The sequence below is a fragment of the Neospora caninum genome, chromosome VIIa (assembly GCF_000208865.1).
Source record: "Neospora caninum Liverpool complete genome, chromosome VIIa".
In the NCBI taxonomy this organism is placed as follows: domain Eukaryota; phylum Apicomplexa; class Conoidasida; order Eucoccidiorida; family Sarcocystidae; genus Neospora; species Neospora caninum.
In genome coordinates, this window is record NC_018393.1 from 2,008,144 (window position 1) to 2,026,757 (window position 18,614).

An 18,614-nucleotide genomic window follows, 5' to 3' on the forward strand; every position below is an offset into this window, starting at 1 on the left:
CGGCGCTTTCGAGGAATGCCACATGCAGCTACCCAAGGCCAACCAGGTGTGCACAAACCCCCTTTCTGGTCTCCTCCACGGGACATGGTCTGCTAAAACGGGACGGAAACCAAGGGGCGAGACACCGTTCGAAAAGGCGTTTCTCTGAATTGCAATCGCTTTTAATAAAGGCGGAAAGGAGAAGTCGCGCGATTGCTATCGGAGTGAAGCTCTCGCTACGCAACTCGTCGGTCTCGGGATGTCTCGTCTTTTTTCAGGCGTTTCTTCTTCAAATCCCCTTTTCCTTCCTCTTGTTTGAAGTGTTCGTCGTTGGAACGTTTTTCGCACGGCGGCCATTCTCGTCCGTCTGTCGTTTCCTTCACGTCTGTTGTTTCCTTCTCAGCGTCACGTCGATCCGCCTCGAGCTTGCCCGACCTCCTGTATATCCCTGTTTTCCTATTGTCTCCGCCTGTTTCGCCCCTCTTTTTTCCCCTAAATAGCTTCGACTATACACCTGTGGTCACCACGTCTCCGTTTTTCGTTACATCGTCCTCATTCTTTTTACCTTTTCCGTCTTGTGCACCTCCTTCCCCGTCACGCCTCCTTGAATCCTTTTTCTTTCTCGTGTCGGTAGTTCATCTCCTCGGTCCTGTTGCTGCTTCCGGCGTACAAGGATAACAATCGCGAACATGCGCGGGCGCGTCGCAGCGGAGGCGCGACGGAGCTCTCGCCTTTCTGACGCGTCTCGAGGACGGAAGCGCGAAGCGGGAGAACAAGAATCCGCACACGCGTTCTCCCTGGCGCAGGATGGACAGGAGACAGAGTCGGAGTCGGATTCCAGCAATTCGTCGGAGGGCGGGGACGCGGCCCTCGATCCCGACGACTTCTCCAGCTCGAGCGGCCGCAGCAGCGGCTCTGAAGACGTCGAAGATTTCTTCTTTTCCGACTCGTCTTCTCTCTCTTCAGACGCCTCCTCACCTCGCAGGGGGCGTGAGAAAGGCGAACACGGCACCGCGCCGAGCTCTGGTCCACCTCGCAGCCCCCAGTCTCCGTCCCTCCTCCCTGTGGGCTCTTCGGCCTCTCTCTCACCTCGTTTCACTCCTTCGCGGCCTCACTCCCGGTCCTCCTCTCCAGCGACTGCGTCTTCGTCGTCTCCAGCCGCTGCGTCTTCGTCGTCTCCAGCTGCGTCTTCTTCGTCTGCGTCTTCTCTCTGTTCGGGTCAAGTTGCTGTCTCTCCACTGCATGCGTCGTCGCGCAGGCCGCTGGACTGGACGGGACGCAGCTGGTGGGGCGGGGGCCTCCGGAGCGGAATTTCCGTAGCCGAAGTCTTGTGCAGCTACCCCGCGCGGCTCTGTGGCGTGGCGCTTCCTCCCTTCGAGGAACTGCAGGCGCGCTGGTACGAGCTTGGCGCGCTGGCGTTCTGGCAGCTGTCCTCGGCCAAAGACGGTGAGACGGAAGGACAGCGAAGGAGAAGAAAGATCGAGCAAAGGATGTGAGACGCGAATGGTCACACGAAGCGCGGAAACTGAGTTGCAGGACAGAGGCGCTCGAGCGCAAAAAGGCGCGCAAATGATGAACAGCGGCATGCAGAGGGCGGAGCAGACGGCGATCAAGGGGAGGGAAGGAGAACAGAAGAAGAAGATCAAAAGGAGAACCGGGGCGGGAGACTGACGGGGCGGTTGAGAACAGCAGGAAGCACAAGAACGCAAAATGCCAGGACGGCCAGGACAACACAGGGGAGACGCCGACTCTGAGAGGGGCGGCCGTAGCGAATGTGAAGGATGTCCAGCCACCACAGGGCGCGCGGCAGTGACGCACGGAATGAGAGGGGATGTCGCTCTGGCGACGAGGGTTCCCCAGGCCGAAGCGAAGAAAACCAGAAGAGCGCGAGCAGAGAGCGGGGAACGCCGCACACAGCCGAAGCGAAAGGCTGTTGAATAAGGAAAATGAAACATCCAAACTGCCCAGACAGAGTCCCCCAGGAAGCGGAAGAGGCACCATATGGGAACTCATTGCAATCACGCAACTTTCCCGTAATACCTTAAACGCCCAGCTTACACGGTGTGCGTACATGAATACCACCATACGTAATTTCATACACAAACACATGTACATATATATATGTATATACGTACATATATCTACATGTATATGTATATATATACAGGATGTCGGCTTCTCGTAGATTATTGCCTTTCATGTTTCCGTCGTTTTCCCCGTGTTCTCGTTTTTTGTGAGCGGGATGCTCCCGCCGTGTCTCGAGGTGTCGGTACGAACGGGAAGGCTTCGCTGTCCGTTCTTGCGCCTTTCATGTCTCTTGCCGGCGCTTGCCGACCCGCGCACGTTTCTCGTTTCAGGCAGCGGCGTTGCGCAGCTGCGCGACAACGACAGCCGGACGTTCTGGCAAAGCGACGGCGCTGCGCCTCACACCGTGACTCTCACTTTCAACAGACTCATGAAGATTTCCCGAGTAGACCTTCTCGTCAATCTCCAGATCGACGAGTCGTATACCCCGCGGGTGGTGCAAATCAAAATCGGTAGGCCGGGCCCTGTGTGAAGCGTCTGAATCGGATTCTCTCGGTTTCCTGTTTTTCTCTCCCTCTTTTTCTCTCCCTCTTCCTCGCTCGGCCTTCTCTCTCTGCTTGTCCCACTCTTCTCTCGTCAAACGTTTTCTTCCCCCTGACGAATTCCTAGCCGCCGTGGTCTCCTGGACGTTCTCTCCGTCTGTGCGCCGCGCCTCCACCTTCTCCCCAACACCATGCCACGGACTGTCTCTGCCAGTCTTTTTCCTCGTCGCGCGTCTTCTGCGCAGCTGTGGTCTCAACTTCCTTTCACCTCTCCTCGTTCCTTCTTCCTGCTTCGGTCCCTTTCAGGAGACAGCCCGGCCAGTCTGCATGTCGCGAGGGAGGCTGAGTACGAGCCCCGCTCCCGCGACGAGGGCGCAGCCTGGTGGTCCATCCCGCTGCGTCCCACGGATGCCTTGCGGGTAAGCGCGAAAAAACAAAAGAACATTTGTATATAAATTATATATATATATATATAGTTACATCTATCTATATACATACATATATGTACATATATGCGGAGTCGTATCCACGGATTTGTGTGGTGGAGAATCGGAACACAAACGAATCGGCCTCTCTGGCGCGTCGAACAGTTGACGGTTTAAACGCCTGAGGAGCATGCGCCGTCCGGTGACTCTCGAAGGGTATGTTTCCACGCGTTCCTCGTTTTTCCGCTTCGTGTTGCGGTCTCTTCCCGCTTGTTTTCGTCTTTGGTCTCCGCTTATTTTGCTGCTCCCGCCGGGGTTCCGCCACCGACATGCCGTCACCTGCGCGTTCCACGGTTTGTCTCGCGTATCGCCTCAACTCTTTTCTTGTGTTGGGATCGGTTTTCAGGCGAAGCATGCGGGCCGCCTACCGTTTGAAGACGCGCCCAGCGAGGACCTCCGCGCCTTCTACGCCTGGCTCCAGACGATCGACCACGTCAGCGGCTTCTGTCTGCAGATCGCCGTTCACCACACCTTCCACGAGGGCCGGGATGTCCACATCCGCCAGGTGCGCTCGCCAGACGGGTCAGCGAAGCAATGCCAATCCAGCCCCTCTCCAGGCGCGTGCCTCTCACAGCGGTCATACGAGCGCGCACATCTACAGAGGCTGTAACCGCCTGGCAGTGGAATCGCAGCGACTGTCGCAGGCGAAATGACGGCCTTTCCGTTGCTCCGTTTCGACGACGCCCGCGTTCCATCTGAATCCTCGCCAGAACCAACTCACGCAGTGCTTCACTACTCGCCTCGCGCGGCGTCTGTCTCTACTTATATATATATATATATATATATATATATATATACATTTCAGCATGTATATCCACGCGTGCGTTTCCCGGCCCCAGTATGCTCGCTTATATGGTGTCGAGGAGACAGAAAGACAGAAACGGAGAGTCAATAGCTGAGCCGATATATATATATATATCGTCATGGTACTCGTGGATGTGTCTTTTCCTTGGGGAAATTGCCTGCGTGTGTTTCCGTTCAGATCCGCGTCTACGGTCCCGACGGTGCGACTGACTCACAGGTGACTCCTGCATGCGCGTCTCAGCAGGTCGAGCGAGGACAGGGGAGAGGCGCGCCGGCAGTGGACGGGAACGAGCGCGCCGACCCAGCGTTCGCGCCCTTTTCCCTGCCGTCTTTCGAGACGGCGCATATCCGGCTGGCCACGCCCCCCCCGATGCCCACTGGCGACGAAGATCGCGAGGACGATTGCGAGCAAGACAGTGAACTAGAGGGGGAACACGAGCGAGAAGAGCCGCGGGACGTGGCGTCGTACTTGGTGCGCATGTACTACCAGACGCAGTTAAGGAGACGCGAAGAAGGCAGCGAAGCGGCGCCGCTGCCATCGACCTGGCTCCTGGGTGGCGAGGCCGACATTGGTGAGGAAGGGCCGTCCAAGCCTCTCTACTTGAGCGCCCTCATGTTCCCCCGGTCGAGCTGCAAAAGATTCGTTTCATGCAGCCGGAAGCCAGCATCGATCAGACAGGGGTGTACGGCCATGGCTGTGCTTGGATCTTCTCGTGAACTGCAAACTTCACATTATATATATCTATATATATAGACATGGAGAGTACCTCTATTTCTATTTGGGTAGCAGTGCATGCGCGCGCCCGACGGCTTCGAACGCGGCGTTTGAGTCTCTCTGAACTTGTCGCGCATGTTCAGGACACACGCCAGGGCTTGGCAGTCCCGCAGACGCCTCTTGAGAGTTCGCGGCCTGAATGTGAAAAAAACAATTCGAAGAAACAAGGTGCCGAAGTACGCCTCGGCTGTTTTCAGTCTCGCGTTGAAATCCGGAACGTGCCTGTTTCCCTCGGTCTTCTCTTCCGCGGGGTTCGTCCCTCGTTGTTTTGCTTTCGGGCCTCTTCTCCTGCAGCCGCTGGTCCTCAGCCCGATTCCAGACCTCGCTCTCGTCCTCCGACGTTCGGGTCACCCAGCGCCATCGCTCTGGCATTTCGCGCCGGGGGTTCAAACGAGGCGGCATGTCGGGAGTTCTTCTAGACAGTCGCCTTCACGTGCGGCGCACTGGGGAAAGTGACGAGACGCGCCTCGTCTCGTGCACGGTTGCCTTTTTCAAGAACAGACCCTCCGCAACCCCCGCAAAGGCAGGCATTTTCTCCCTGTGTTCCGGCTTCTGTGGAGCGACTCACGCCGTGCAGCTCCCGCGTAGGGGCGCCTTTTGTACAATTTCAGAGGTTCCCCAATGTGGTTTTCTCGCCGAGATACCCTTGTGGCTGTGACAGCGAGGGGAGATCCCAGGATGTTCGGCAGCGAAACTCCCGCGAGCGGTAGACTCCGCGTTTGTTTTTCGGGCTGTATGCGTGGATGCTGGAATGGTGAGCCGCGTGAGATGACACACCAGGATATTGAGATGCGAGTGAACACAACACGCCACTCAAAAAAGAGATCTGCACTTTCTTGGAGACCCGTGAGAAACGGCCTGCATCTCCGTGTCTTCCCGTATGTATTTCCTGGGTCAACAGACACAGGAAAATAAGGTGCGCTTGCGCTCAGCGTGTTTTTGTCAGCTTGAGCGTCGGAGGGTACCAGGTGTTCAAAAATTTGCCTCATGAAAAAGCGCACGCATCAAGACGCCTTTCCCGCACAAGTCCAAACGCCGACGCAGCGACGCCGGACCCCGCTCGACGTTTGCACGCTGAGAGACGGGCAACGACGATGCGACAGGATTCACAGAACTAAAAAAGCCGGCCAGATTTTCATCGTGTTCTACACGCACACGCCTACAGGCATGCATACAACTATGTATATATGTATATATGTATATATATATATATATATATATATAACGCGGTCGGGAGATAACCGATTTGTCAACGCCTCTCGACTTCCTAGTTTATTTCGTCTGTTGTCTCGGAATCGGAGGGTTATGTGCCGACCGCTGTGGCAGTTGCCATCGCCATGTCGCCTTCGCCGGTGATGGAAATGAAGACACTTGAAATTCGCTTCTGTCGCTGGTGCTCCAGCGCATCGCCGAGAAGGCGCACTAGCGGCTGACCGTTCAGCCCGCGGTAGATCTCCACGTCGCGCATGCGTATGCCATCTGAACGCAGGAAATCGCCCGAGGAAGTGAAAGTCATGAACTCGTTACGGCCTATGCAGAGTCGCTCATGGGCGCCTCCAGAAACCAGCGTCTCTGTCGAGTGAGACGTCGAGCGCTCAAACGATCCGATAAGGTCTGGCCGGGGTTTGCGGACTGCGAGTGCAAGACGTCCCTCCTCCCGGAAGGAACACGCTGAAGCCAAAACGCCAGGTTCGCAACATAACGTCCGCCGCAACCACACAAAACACACAGGGCTCTATTCCTATCTGGTTAGAACACCCTACACGAATACGAATATATATATATATATATATATATATATATATATGTAGAGAGAGATATAGTTGATTGTATCGTGGACGCATCCATGAATAGATTTAAAAGTCATCTTCACACAGGCATGCGCCCCGTTATACGGATAGATGCATGGCGCCTAGGAAAACGGGAAGCTGTGCTTACGTGCAGAGAGACTTCGAAGACCGGATCCACCCATCGCTTTGGCCAGAGCCTCTTTGGCCGCGAAGCGGCCTGCCAGGAAGGCCGCCGCGCCTTGCAGATTCCGCGACAAGACGTCGCTCTTTTTTCTCAGTGACTTATCGCTCATCAGGTTTTTGTTTTCTTCCGACTCTCTCGTTTCACGCGTGCCGCTGCCAGTCCCTCCCGCGCACGTGTTGTGGAGGCCGCTTGCCTCCCGGTCCGTCTCGGAATTCGGTGCCTTCTCAGAGGTCCCGCATGCCCTCACTCGCTCCCCAGATGCATGTGTTCGCTCCCACAGAGTCGGGGGTTCTGTCCCACCACACGACGCAGTGCGCATCCCCTCGAACTGCCGGCGAAACTCGAGAATTTCGAGCGGCGTTAAAATCCACCGCAACGCCCGCTTCAAACGGCGGGTGTGCATACACCTCGTGGCGTCCGCATTCCGTCGTTGTTGAGGTTCCTCGATTTCACCTGGCGCGGTTTGGCCCTCTCCCGCAGCAGCGACTTCTCTGGTAGAGAGATGTGATTGCGCTCTTCCCGCGTAGCGCTCCTTTCCGCCTTCGGGTCCGCAGCTGCTCGCGCGCTTCCCACGATCTGTCCCTTTCTCCGGGTCTTGCGGATCTCCGCCGGACGCTTCCCCGTCCGCTGCGGTGCTCTCTGGACAGAGGCGACGCAGCAGGAATTTGCGCATGCGGGAAATGGAGCAAATGTCCAATCCCGTCCCAACGAAGAAGTGTGGAGCCGCCGGACCGCCGCCCTGCAGCAACGCTCGCCTACGCAGGCGCACGACATGCACACAGCCGCCCACGGCGTTGCCACCCATAACCACACATCTGCAAAGGTCGGCACACGTTCCGCGATCGATTGGCAGATAGACAGAGAGAGGTACAGTGAGAGCGATTCAGAACGCGTGAGAGTGCGTGAGAGCGGGAGAGAGCGCGCGAGAGCGGGAGAGATACGATAACAAGAGAGCGAGACAGAGTCGTGACCCATAAAGGATAGGGAGACAGAAAGAAAAAGAATAGAAGGGCCATTCATAGGGACATACGGATGGAGAAGCAGTATTCTGTAAGAGGACTGGCAGCGTGCGGGTTCTGGGGCCTTCGTTCCGGGCGGACGGTGCACGTCACCGCGGCCGGCAAACTCCGGCGAACTAAACTGCATGCAGCTAAGGAGGCAGGACGACGCCGCGCTGTCCCCCCTGCGGCCGTTTCCGCTTACGCTTGAGCCTGTTTGAGAAACCGCGCAAACAGTGCCTCCTCCACAGCTTCCATCTCTGCCGCCTGCTCATCTTCCTCGTGATCAAATCTGCCGAAAAGGAAACGGGCGGAAACAGACAATCGGAACGTTGAGAGCTCGGCGCGTCAGGCAGCAACCCGGCAGGAACAGCGCGACTCCAGCGGAGACATGCCGAAAGACAACAGCACCACCGAGCGAGAAAAACCACACCTCTCGAGAAGCCAAGGAGCGGCAGTCTCTGTGGAGACCCGCTGGTGTCGACATTAGGATACCACGCGCATGTAGAGATGCCAGGGTAGAGCGCCATCCACGCATCTGTCCGCACATCTATGTATATGCGCATGTGTATGCATATATACACATATATGCGTATCTACTTCAAATATACAATGCGTTGACAGACCCTGCATATTCATTTATTCATCTCCGTGTGCACATAGATGAGGGGTCTGCAAAGGCATGAGTTGAGGGCGCTGGAGCTTCCAAAGGCGGGGAGAAACCGCGCATGTCTCCGGTGGCCATCTTGAGGCGCGTGGTTGACCGCCGCAGCTTTGCTGCGTCGCTTTTCTCTTCTTGCTCGGCTGCCGCCCTGCGTTCGCTTTCTCTTCGAGCGTTCCTTCCCCCCCCTTTCGCTCCCCCTTCCGCCCCCCCCCCCCCCCACCTTCCCTTCTGTTTCACTCTCTGGTGCGACTTACCCGAGAAGGTGCAAAGATGCATGCATGAAGAGAAGCGGCAGGCGCTCAGGAACCGACAGCCGCAGTTTCAGAAGGTCCTTAATTCCACTGGCGAGGAGAGGGGAAGGGCAAAACAAAAAAAGCGGAACACGAAAACGACGCGGTCGCCAGGAGAGAGTGGACGGCGATCGTCGCACAAAGAGTCGCCAGCTGTTCTTTGCAGCACTCCTCATCGCCCGCCCCCAAACGACGCACAAGGTAAAGATACGCCCAAACGCCCCCATCCACCTTTACCCACATTTAAATATATATATATATATATATATATATATGCTGAGTTTGTAAACGTATGTACACGTCTACATGTAAAGGTCGCAGGGGTACTCTGGAACAAATATATATATATATATATATAAGGAGAGAGAGGCAGACAGATGCGATTACGTATCTGTATGTATACTTGGGACAGTGTGTAATCAGATTTGATACCTTCCTTGGCAGAAGAATTGGCTGCCGTCATCTGCAAGTTTTTCGACTTCCCGTCGGTCCGCATCGATCGCCGCCTGAATGACGCCTGCGGAGAACCGGCAAGACACGCGAGACTCCGAGGTAATTGTCGGAGCCCTACGCAGACGCATGTGAGGCGAAAGAGAGAGAAGGCACTGTCACAACCATCAGGCCCGGGAGAGAGCGGCGCGAGCGTAGGTCGCCCAAAACCACATAGCCGAAGGGGGCGTGGAGCCGCAGGCCTGAGTCCGAGCCTCCACGAATCTCTTACTGGGACAAAAGAAGACCTCGCCTAGAGTTAAATCGGCGGAGCTTCTGAGGCGGATGTGTCTCCTTGTCGCTTCCCAATCTTCGAGTGTCTCCGTTGCAGTCGATGCCGCGTTTCGTCTCTCGCGTGTGTGTCCTTTTTCGCGAAGCGCCACCTCAGCGAGGAAACGTCGAACGCGTTGATACACTCTTGGAGAACGCGCGGGAAAGGCGAGCACATCTGTCGGCGCATCTGTGCCTCGCTGGGCCTTGTTCAGCTGTCGCATTTTCTCCGCGTCGATCAGGTGAACAGAAACAGAAAAGGTTCTGAGCCTGAAGGAGACACGCACCCCACAAAGGAGACAGGAGCTGGCTCTGGGTTTCCGCGCGTTTCTTGGGCACACACCCCTATACTGGGTTTCTTCTTGACTTATGGTGGGACCCGGAGACTCCCACGTCTCTCGCGCTTTGAGACTCCCTTCTCTCAGGGATTCTGCTGATCATCTCCATGCGGGGCCTGAGTGCATTCGTGCTCTTTTTCACGTTCTTCCTGGTCTGCGAATACTAACCCTAAGATCTCCAGCACGGCGCTCGCTTGCCTCGCAAGCAAGCCTTCATCTAGAGGAAATAGACTGTCTTCATCGCGATCGATGGTGACCTCGCCTTCACCCCAATCTTCGACGCCTACGCCGGCGGGTTCTCCGTCCACCCTCTGCTTTAGGCTTTCGACTCCGTGCTCCTGTCGCGCGTCTTCTTTTCTGCTTGTCTTTCTCGTCGCTGCGGCGTCTGCCGCATGCAGGAGACCTGCACGTCGATGCTCGCAACTGGACAGAGGCAGCTCGCGCGCGTCAGCAGGTGGACGCGCATGGCGCGGCGCAGATGCCTGAGAAGACGAGGAACGCGGCTCGCGCACAGAGGACGAAGCCGGCGACGAACAGCCTCGGAGCGAGGACGCGGGCTTCCCCCAGGCTCTGACGACGGACGCGTTCCGCGCGTTGCCACGAGGCTTCCTAGCCCTGCCTCGACGTGCCTCGTCTCTTTCGAGAGAGTCAAGGTAGGCGTCGACTTCGGCCATTTGATCCTCGTCCTCTCCCGCATCGTTCTGGAATGGGCCAACCGCAGTGTCAGCGCCTCGGTGCCAGGGCGCGTCTCGTCTGCCGCGCGCCAGGGGCGATGGCGGGCCAGTGCGTGCACGCGAGGAGTTTCTCGTGTGCGCCGGCGACTCCACGGGAAAACACGAGGAGAGAGGCAAAGAGCAACGAACAGCAGGAGGCGAAGACAACGGCGAAGACGGACGTGGCGAGAAATGTGCGAGAACAGGAGGAGAGGAAGACGAAAGAGAACAACAAGCTGTATGGTTGTCTGCACCAGCGTATCGGCCTGAAGCAGAAGCTGGAGACGCAAGGGAGAACGAGGACAGACCTCGCACGAGACGAGAGGAAAGGAGACTGTTGTCAACTGTGGGAGGCCGAAACGACGGCACAGACAGTGAAGACTCAAAGGCCAACGGAGACGATAAAGCTGCAGCCGGATGGGCGACATTCCACGCAGACGGGGCAGCACGCTGGACAAGTCCAGGAGGCAAGTCCCAGCCGACAAACGGCGAGGGAAGGAAGCCGGCAGAGAGCTGAGAGGCAGACGAGGGAGAGAGTAAAAAGGAAGATGATGAGGCAGAAAATGAGTTTGACGAAAACGCTCGCAAGCCCGTGGCAGAGACTGGAGAGACGGTTATTGAGACGAGGCATGCGCACGAGGCAAGCGACAAGAATGCATGAGCGGTAGGGACTGTGGGGACAAGGCGCGTCAGCCCCCTAGCCTTAGTGTACCAGCGAACGGTTCCACTAGAAGGCTGTCGTGTTCGCGTGCGCGCTCGGTCATCGTGCCTCTGAGAGAAAGCAACGAGGAAGAAGGGGAAGACGAAGAAAAAGGGTGAGAGAAAAAACGAAAACGCAAGCCCAGCCATGGACAAGCAGGCATACGCCGGAAGACAACGTGAAATGAGAAGAGCACTTGACGTTGCCGCCGGAGGCGTCGCGTCACTCAGAGCCAAAACAACGTCACACGGAGCGGACGAAGTCGAGGACGCAGACGAGCCTGACAGCGACGAAGAAACGGAAGATGGAGGAGACAGAGAGATAGATATGTGCGGGGAAAACGAACGAGGGGGTGAAAGGGACCAGGCAAGCAACAGATAACGCGAAGAAGACGAAAACGTTGGGGACATTTGTGTGGCCAGGTTCGACTCCTGCTGGCGTGGACAAGGACTCTTCATCTCCTTTTCAGTCCAGTGTTGGTTGGCCTCGAGCGGCGCAGAAGCCGAGAGAGCCGCGCGAGGCGATGCCCCCTCCATGAAGAAAATATCCCCCGTCGAGCGAACCGAAACGCCGAATGAAGGAAAAAGAGAAGAATAGAGAAGAGACCGAAACGCCGAATGAAGGAAAAAGAGAAGGAGAAGGAGAAGGAGAAAGAGAAGAAGAAGAAGAAGAAGAAGAAGGAGAAGAAGAAGAAGAAGAAGAAGAAGAAGAAGAAGAAGAAGAAGAAGAAGAAGAAGAAGAAGAAGAAGAAGAAGAAGAAGAAGAAGAAGAAGAAGAAGAAGAAGAAGAAGAAGAAGAAGAAGAAGAAGAAGAAGAAGAAGAAGAAGAAGAAGAAGAAGAAGAAGAAGAAGAAGAAGAAGAAGAAGAAGAAGAAGAAGAAGAAGAAGAAGAAGAAGAAGAATGCCGTGCTAGCGGAGGAGAGAAATGCCGTGCTAGCGGAGCCGAGTCCGCAGCCCGGCCACGGGAAATGCTCTCGTTGGCAAATGGGGGCGGAGAAGAAAGGCCTCCAGATGCTAGAGCATGGGGATTTGAATAGCGCGGCCCTACGAGGAACAGAAAGTCTCAAAATTCTCAAGAAGAGACGGTCGCTCCGCCTGCCGACTGCCGCCGGCCTCCCTCTGACAAGAACGCACACAGGTCGCCCGTGTGTCCGCGAGGCGAGAGCGCGGTCGAAAAGTCTCTCGTAAGATCGGAGAGACCATAACTATTTCCCTTTCTTTTCTGCCCCCTCTTTCAGCTTCTTGTCAGTCAGCAAAGTGTCGCCTTTTTCCCCTTCGTACGGGTCCACGAAAGGTAGGTAAATCATGGCGTGCCTCGCGAAGAACAGAGAACCGAAAAATCACGCGGCAGCTGAGGGTCACCTTCCCGCCCGTCATTCGACTTGCATGCAAGACAGAATGAAACAGCGCAGATGGCGTCTTGGTTTTTCGAAGTCGCTCTTGCTGTTCTTTGTGCCCAGTTTCGCTCCTCCAGTTTTCTTTCGGTGCTTTACTTTTTCTGGCCGAGCTCCCCGCCTCCCTGAAAGAGTGTGCCGGCTCTGCTTCCCAGATACCCGGCCTCGCAAAAAGCCATCGGCGTGACGTCATGCGCCTCTGGCAAGTAACGCGAGGACCGAACACGTGACGTTCTCCGTGCACACCTTCCGTCGGATCTGTTGCTCCTTCTGACACCATCTCGCTTTTCTCGCATTCCCTGCCTGCTTTTTATCGATCCCTCGTTTTCTCATCGTTTCGCTCTTTCTCCCCGTTTCTCTCTCTTCTTCCTGTCCCTGTTTCTCTCGCTTCTTCTGTCGGTCTCCTTAGTTTGTGCTCTCTCTTCCTCGCATCGTCTGCTACTTTCGCTCTCCCGCCTTCCTTCACGCGCCCCCGCTGTTGAGCGGAAGTCGATCCGACAGAGGCAGGGAAAATCAGTCGCCAGGCTCTCATACAAGGCACGAGGCTACCCCATTGCAAAAGGCGACACACTCACTCGGCCAGGGCTCTCTATCACTGCTTTTTCTTGGCAGAGCCTGAGAAGGAGGCTTGGAGGAAGGACCAATAAGACGCATTTCAGCCCAAGTGCAAGTTTCCAGGGATTGAGAAAGACAGATGAGCACCGACCACATGTTGATCCCGTTTCCTTTTCATCCGTGAGATCGAAGGAAGGGAATCGAAGCAGAAACTTTAGCAGGACGTACCTCGCCATCGGCCAACACCGTAAATGCGTTGTGGAAACCGCCGAAGTCTCTCTCTTGATCTCTGTAACAGCCTGCACTTCTTCCGCTTTTGACTTACTTTTTTCCTCCCGTAACGGACATACTGTTTCCTCTCAACGTTCTTGCTATCTTTCCCCGCCCTCGCCTCCCTCCTGTCCCCTCCGGCCTTCAGCTTCCGGCGTCTTCTTCTGGACGTCCTCCCTCCCTCTTCCTCTCCGTGTGTGAGGAATGGCGCGCGTGTCTCAAAGAAGAAAGAGACAGACTGTCTCGCTCTCACCTTTCCAGCGAGGCGCAGAAGGCGGGAGAGCACAAATGCCGGCTTCTCGCAAGTTCCATCTCGCGCCTGTCTCTCCTCTCGAAATTGAAATTTCCAGGATCGGAGAACAGTACAGTTCGTTCGCGTCTCCCTCGTCTGTGGCGTGTCCGCGTCCTCTGAGCGAAGCGCTGCGCTCGTCTCCGGGCTCTCAGAGCCCCCGCCAACTCTCCTCCGTCGTCTCTTTTTCTTCCTTCTCTCTCTTTCGCATGCAGTCTGTCGGATGCCTACTCGCCGGTGGCCTGCTCTGCGCCCTGCTTCTCACTGCTCTCCCCCTGACCGCCTCCCCTCTTTTGGACGTGGTGTCTGCGCGGACACCCGAGAACCCCGCCGAGTCTTCTTCAGTCTCGACGTCGTCAGGCGGCGTGGCGGGCGCCGACGCAGAGAGAGGGAAGGCCCAAGAGACAGGAGACAGAGGAGACAGGAGCGTGACGGTCGATGATGTAGCGCACGCAGAGATCCAGATGCTCGATCGCCTCACAGCTGACCTGAAGAATAGCCCCCTCGCTCAGGACTTTGACGCAGAAGAAGAACGAAGACGGGAATTGTAAGACACACAGTCCCTGCGTGCTCAGCGAGAGTGGCAGAAGGGAGGAATCTGGCTCTTCATCCCGAATTCGCGGGCTTTCCTCTGCGCAACGATGGAAAGGCAGTCAACACTAGGAAACAGGATGCACGCATCTGGTTGCACATCCGTCCGCAAACTCGAAAGCGGGCGAACGAGAGGGACGACAAAAAAAAACGAAAGGGTGTCTGCTGAGAAAGCAGCGTCTCGTGTGTGCGCCGAAGGGCGAAAGACCTGAGTGCTGATCCTGCGACGCCTCTTCCTCGTGGTTCCTCTTTGTTCATACCTTTCTCTCTCTTTTTCTTCTTCACCTCTCTCGTCTTGCGCTTTCGTTCACCTTTCCCGTCTTATCTCCCCTTCGGTCTCACTTCGCCTTTCTTCCGCTTTTTCTTCGTCGCCTTTCTCTCTCGTGTCCACATTCCGTTGCCTCGCGCTCGCTAGGTGACATCGCTCTCTCCGGAGGACAGCCGTTCGCTCGCTCAGGCCCGCTCCTTTTGCGCCGTCAGTTCGCTGTATCTCTCTCGCTGCCTTGCCTCTGCATGCGGATCGTCTGCTTTCTCGCTTCCTTGCAGGGTCGACCAGCACCTCACGGACCGACAGCAGATGCTCAAAATGGTCGGCTGCTTTTGGCTGGTCCAGCAACACCACACCGAAAACCGGCCTCTCTATAAAGCTGTCGTCGAAAAAGCCTCCCCTGAAAAGGTAAACTCTGACCACCGAGCTCGCGCAGTCGATCTGCATTTCTGTATCTGGTGACTCTACACAGCGGGTCTGCCGATCTAGCTGCACGAACCTCTACACGTAATCGTCTGTCATTAAGTTTCGACAGCTGGTTTTATGGCTATCCCTCTCTAAATGGATGTCTTACTGTCTTCCCTTTATCTTCCAATGTCGGTGTTTAAAGCCCCATAAATATATATATAAATACCTGGAGGTTGTTACTTTCCCGACAGTTGTTCCAACAAGGTCGGTTAGAGAGTTAGACCAGCGTTGTACCTGTACGCAATTAAACGCCATGGGGCTCTGTATGATCTGTATAGCACATATCTATCTTTAGCTATGTAAGCACCAATAGATATGCATGTAGAGATCTGCGTGGTAGTCAGTCTACACGTCTGTCCAGATATCTCAGTGTGTCGATAAGTATGAATCGAGGTGGATAGAGAGGAAGCTGTCGACGTGATGCCGTCTTTTCAGTCCCCGCGGAACGGTGCCTGTCTGATGCATGCGTTTGTTCGCGTGTAGGGAATGCGGCAAGACGAGATGCTTCGTCTCATGTTCCACGGGTCCTGGGTCGCGTGCTACCAGAAGTTCACCACTGCGGAAGACGTCGAGCGGCTTTTTCTCGGCATGCTGAGCAGCCAAGAGCGGCTCTCGTCGCTGCTGCGCGGGCCCGAGACACCCATCCGATTCTCTAAAAGACAACATCATTCTGCAGAGCAACTGATCCGAAGACTTGCGGTGAGCACCGGGAAGGCTATTACCCACGTCGGTTTCCGCATCGCTTGTAATTTAGGCATAACGAATGGATTCATATCTCTAGCACTAACAGCGAGAACCAACGACTTCTCAGGCGCTCGTGTGGTCAGGACCGGCGTACAAGGAGTGACGATCTCCCTGAGACACCGTTTTCTCCGCTCCTCGACTGTCTCCATCTCCAGATGAGCTCTGACGCACACCCAGTCTGTGTCTGGGTTTTTCAGCGGGAAGAGAGCGACGTCGGGAGTTCTCTACATAGCTGTTTACGCAGAGCCACGTCCAGGTACAGCGGCTGGGCCGTAGCCTCCATGGTCTCTCTCTGTCTGCGAGGGCGGGTCTGCATCCGGTTCCTCTCAGCGTTTTCTGTCTGCTGTGTGTGCGTTTCTGCGTTTTCTCCCAGCACATCTCGCCTGCGAACCACAAAGCCATCAACGGGTTTTGGGGGTACACCTACGCGGCCGTGATTATCCTGCTTTTGTTCTTCGCGATCCTTTTTCTCCACCGCGTGTTGAAGACGCGAAGGCGCCGCAACGGGCACCAGACTGACATGTCTCACTCGCGGAAACTTGGCGCAAAGCGCAGCGGGAAAAACCACTAGATCTCCAGAAACCGAAGCCGACACAAGGTAAACGCCAGCAGAAAGATGGAAATTGGTTCACCGCGAAAAGCAGGAAGGCCGCAACGTGACAAAGGTGAGTGGGGCCATTCTCTCGAAACCTAACGGTGAGTTCGGGACGAGAGCGCGGAGGCGTTGACCCGCATGCGACCCGAGTTTAGGTTGCGGCAGCTAGATCTGCCACTGCCACGTGGCGTCCCCACGCGAAAACGGACTGGCGAAATCCAGGCAACATGGACGAAGGAAGGCAGAAAGAGAAACACCTGATCAGCGACCGTTCGACGCTGGGTCGCCGAGGCCCTCTTTCTCTGTCCTCAGCCAAAAGTGTGTCGAGTCGAAACGCGAGAAAAAGGGCTCTTCTGGACGCCAGTTCGAAGGCGAGATTGCCAGGCATTTGTGCTTTCGTTCGCGTCGCCGTTGTGTCGCCACGTTCGTGGAAACCTCAGAGTTTGTCCCCGTGCTGCGGTCGGCTCTCCCGTGCCGCACAGCGCGTTCCCCGCTGGTGCTTCGCGCGCTCTCGAATGCGTTTGCAAGGAGGAAATGTGCAGGCGCCCTGTCACGGAGCGAAAAACCGGAAACGTGTGGCGAAGGCGGAATAGTGGTCTGAAGACCAAAGCGCGTCCGATTCCTTTTTCGCTTGAAAACAAAGTGTCCCTTGTGCAGTGCTTTCGGCCGGGTCGCGCTCACCATCCGCTTCAGGACAACGCCGCTTCTTACAGCGAGGCTACCGCCTCCGTTGGAAAAAATATTTTTCTGCCTGTCGATGGAGACAACCCTCCGCGTAGGTGCGGACGTTTCCGCTGTCCTCTAAACCTTCCGTTGCCACTTCCACACAGACTCTCCATCTGCAACCTAAACGCAGAGCAGAGTCACGACACCTGCGTCAGGCGATCTCTTTTCCGTCCTGGACTGGCGAACTGACACATTCTCCTTTGCATTCCTCGGTTTTCTGGAGCTTCCGGGGAAGAGTCAGTCTGCCCCGTGGCACGTGATGAATCGCAAAAGCGAAGATCCGTTCCACCGCGTGTATGTGTCCGAGTTCCCTGCTTCTAGCGCCCGGGCGTTCGTTTTTGGGTCTAGCTACCCTCACTCTCGACAACGGTTCTCGTTTCAGTACGCTCGCCAACTTGCCGTTTCTCTGCCGAGTTCGGCAAATCGAGGTGAAGGGAAACGGGCAGAATCTACTATTACATTTGATGGTGAGACTTGCCCCAGAGTTGGCGCTTCTGTCGCAGTGGACGATATCTGGCTGCGCGAACTTCTTACAGAAAAGACTTGAGATATCGGGTACACCTGAACGTTTGACGGAAACATGCATGCCCAGTTAGAAGTCCGAAAATCACCCTCGCAATGACGAGCATCGCCGCATGTTCTGCGAAGGAAGTTCCGATCTTCTGCGGAAAGTCGCGCGTACACCGGCAGTCGCATTCCCTTGCTGGTTCTTTTTTTGTCTCCCTGCAACATCGTTCGATTCCGGCCGGATATCAACTCAGAGAAACCAGTGCTCTCTGCTTCCCGCCTTCCAAGTACGAACAGTTTTCGCCGAGAAGGCAAGAATCTGGTTTTCTTTCTTGGCGTGGGGGCGCTTGGCAGGGGCGATGAGGTGTTTCTCCCTTGCTGACCCCAACTGCCACATGACAGCTCGTGCTGCAGCTCACCATTCATTCAATCGCTAAACATATCAAACTATAAGCGAATACCTATGTACATATAAATACCATTGTGTAGGTGTACAAAGCCCAGTCATATATATATATATATATATATATATACGTATGCTTGCAAGTATACATGTGTATAGCGGGAAAAATCACATGGTGCAGAGCCTGACTTCCACCGTCCTGCTGGCAGGGAGGGGAAAAGTGAGCAGAAGCAGAATCTTGCAAATCGATGACTGAAAACCGAGCAGACCACGCTGAGACTGAGATGGGCTGTGCAGTTTGAAAGTGGCGCATGCGGGTAGCTGCACGCGCGGGGAGGGAAAAGGCCCTCCGGTGCCCCCGGAGCAACCTTCCTAACTTCCCTCCGCGCGCTAAGTTTGTGCTGCCTCCGCGAGGATCTTTTTGCCGAGGAGACAAATACGAAGGCAAGTCTAGAGAAGGAGCGCAGAAGAAAAGCGAGAAAGCAGAAAAGGCAGAAAAACACGATGGAGAGAACCGGGTGAGGGCCGGGAAGAGGCGAGAGTCCAGGCACGAGAACGCACCGGACGGGGGGAAAGGGTAGGCACATTCGGTTGTAAGGAGGCTGTTTTCAGACCATCCAGCTGGAACGCTTTTTCGATCTCGAGAAAAAAAAACGGAAATCGACAAATCAAAAACGCACAGGAACACCCAAACGCTGGCCTCGCGGCCTTCGACCACTCTGTTCGCCACCCCCTTGGGAAAGTTGCCTTGTTCCGCTC

The 18,614-nt window shown here is 55.7% G+C and overlaps 3 protein-coding genes across 3 annotated transcripts; 2 read left to right on the top strand and 1 right to left on the bottom strand.

The window, feature by feature from the left end:
* Positions 1-668: 668 nt before the first annotated feature.
* On the top strand, positions 669-5,029 carry NCLIV_021520 (anaphase-promoting complex subunit 10 domain-containing protein; the record flags this gene model as incomplete). The annotated part of the gene is made up of 6 exons (XM_003882347.1): positions 669-1,425; positions 2,337-2,516; positions 2,853-2,965; positions 3,378-3,536; positions 4,014-4,407; positions 4,905-5,029. 6 exons carry the CDS (start codon positions 669-671, stop codon positions 5,027-5,029), a joined length of 1,728 nt encoding a protein of 575 aa, XP_003882396.1.
* Positions 5,030-5,913: 884 nt separating this feature from the next.
* Positions 5,914-10,307, bottom strand: NCLIV_021530 (phosphopantethiene--protein transferase domain containing protein; the record flags this gene model as incomplete). The annotated part of the gene is made up of 6 exons (XM_003882348.1): positions 5,914-6,089; positions 6,549-7,339; positions 7,788-7,874; positions 8,501-8,587; positions 8,969-9,103; positions 9,802-10,307. 6 exons carry the CDS (start codon positions 10,305-10,307, stop codon positions 5,914-5,916), a joined length of 1,782 nt encoding a protein of 593 aa, XP_003882397.1.
* Positions 10,308-11,663: 1,356 nt separating this feature from the next.
* NCLIV_021540 (conserved hypothetical protein) lies at positions 11,664-16,195 on the top strand (the record flags this gene model as incomplete). The annotated part of the gene is made up of 6 exons (XM_003882349.1): positions 11,664-12,229; positions 12,284-12,343; positions 13,615-14,100; positions 14,691-14,820; positions 15,364-15,579; positions 15,998-16,195. The coding sequence occupies 6 exons, from the start codon at positions 11,664-11,666 to the stop codon at positions 16,193-16,195; spliced, it is 1,656 nt and encodes a 551-aa protein (XP_003882398.1).
* Between the last annotated feature and the right edge of the window lie 2,419 nt (positions 16,196-18,614).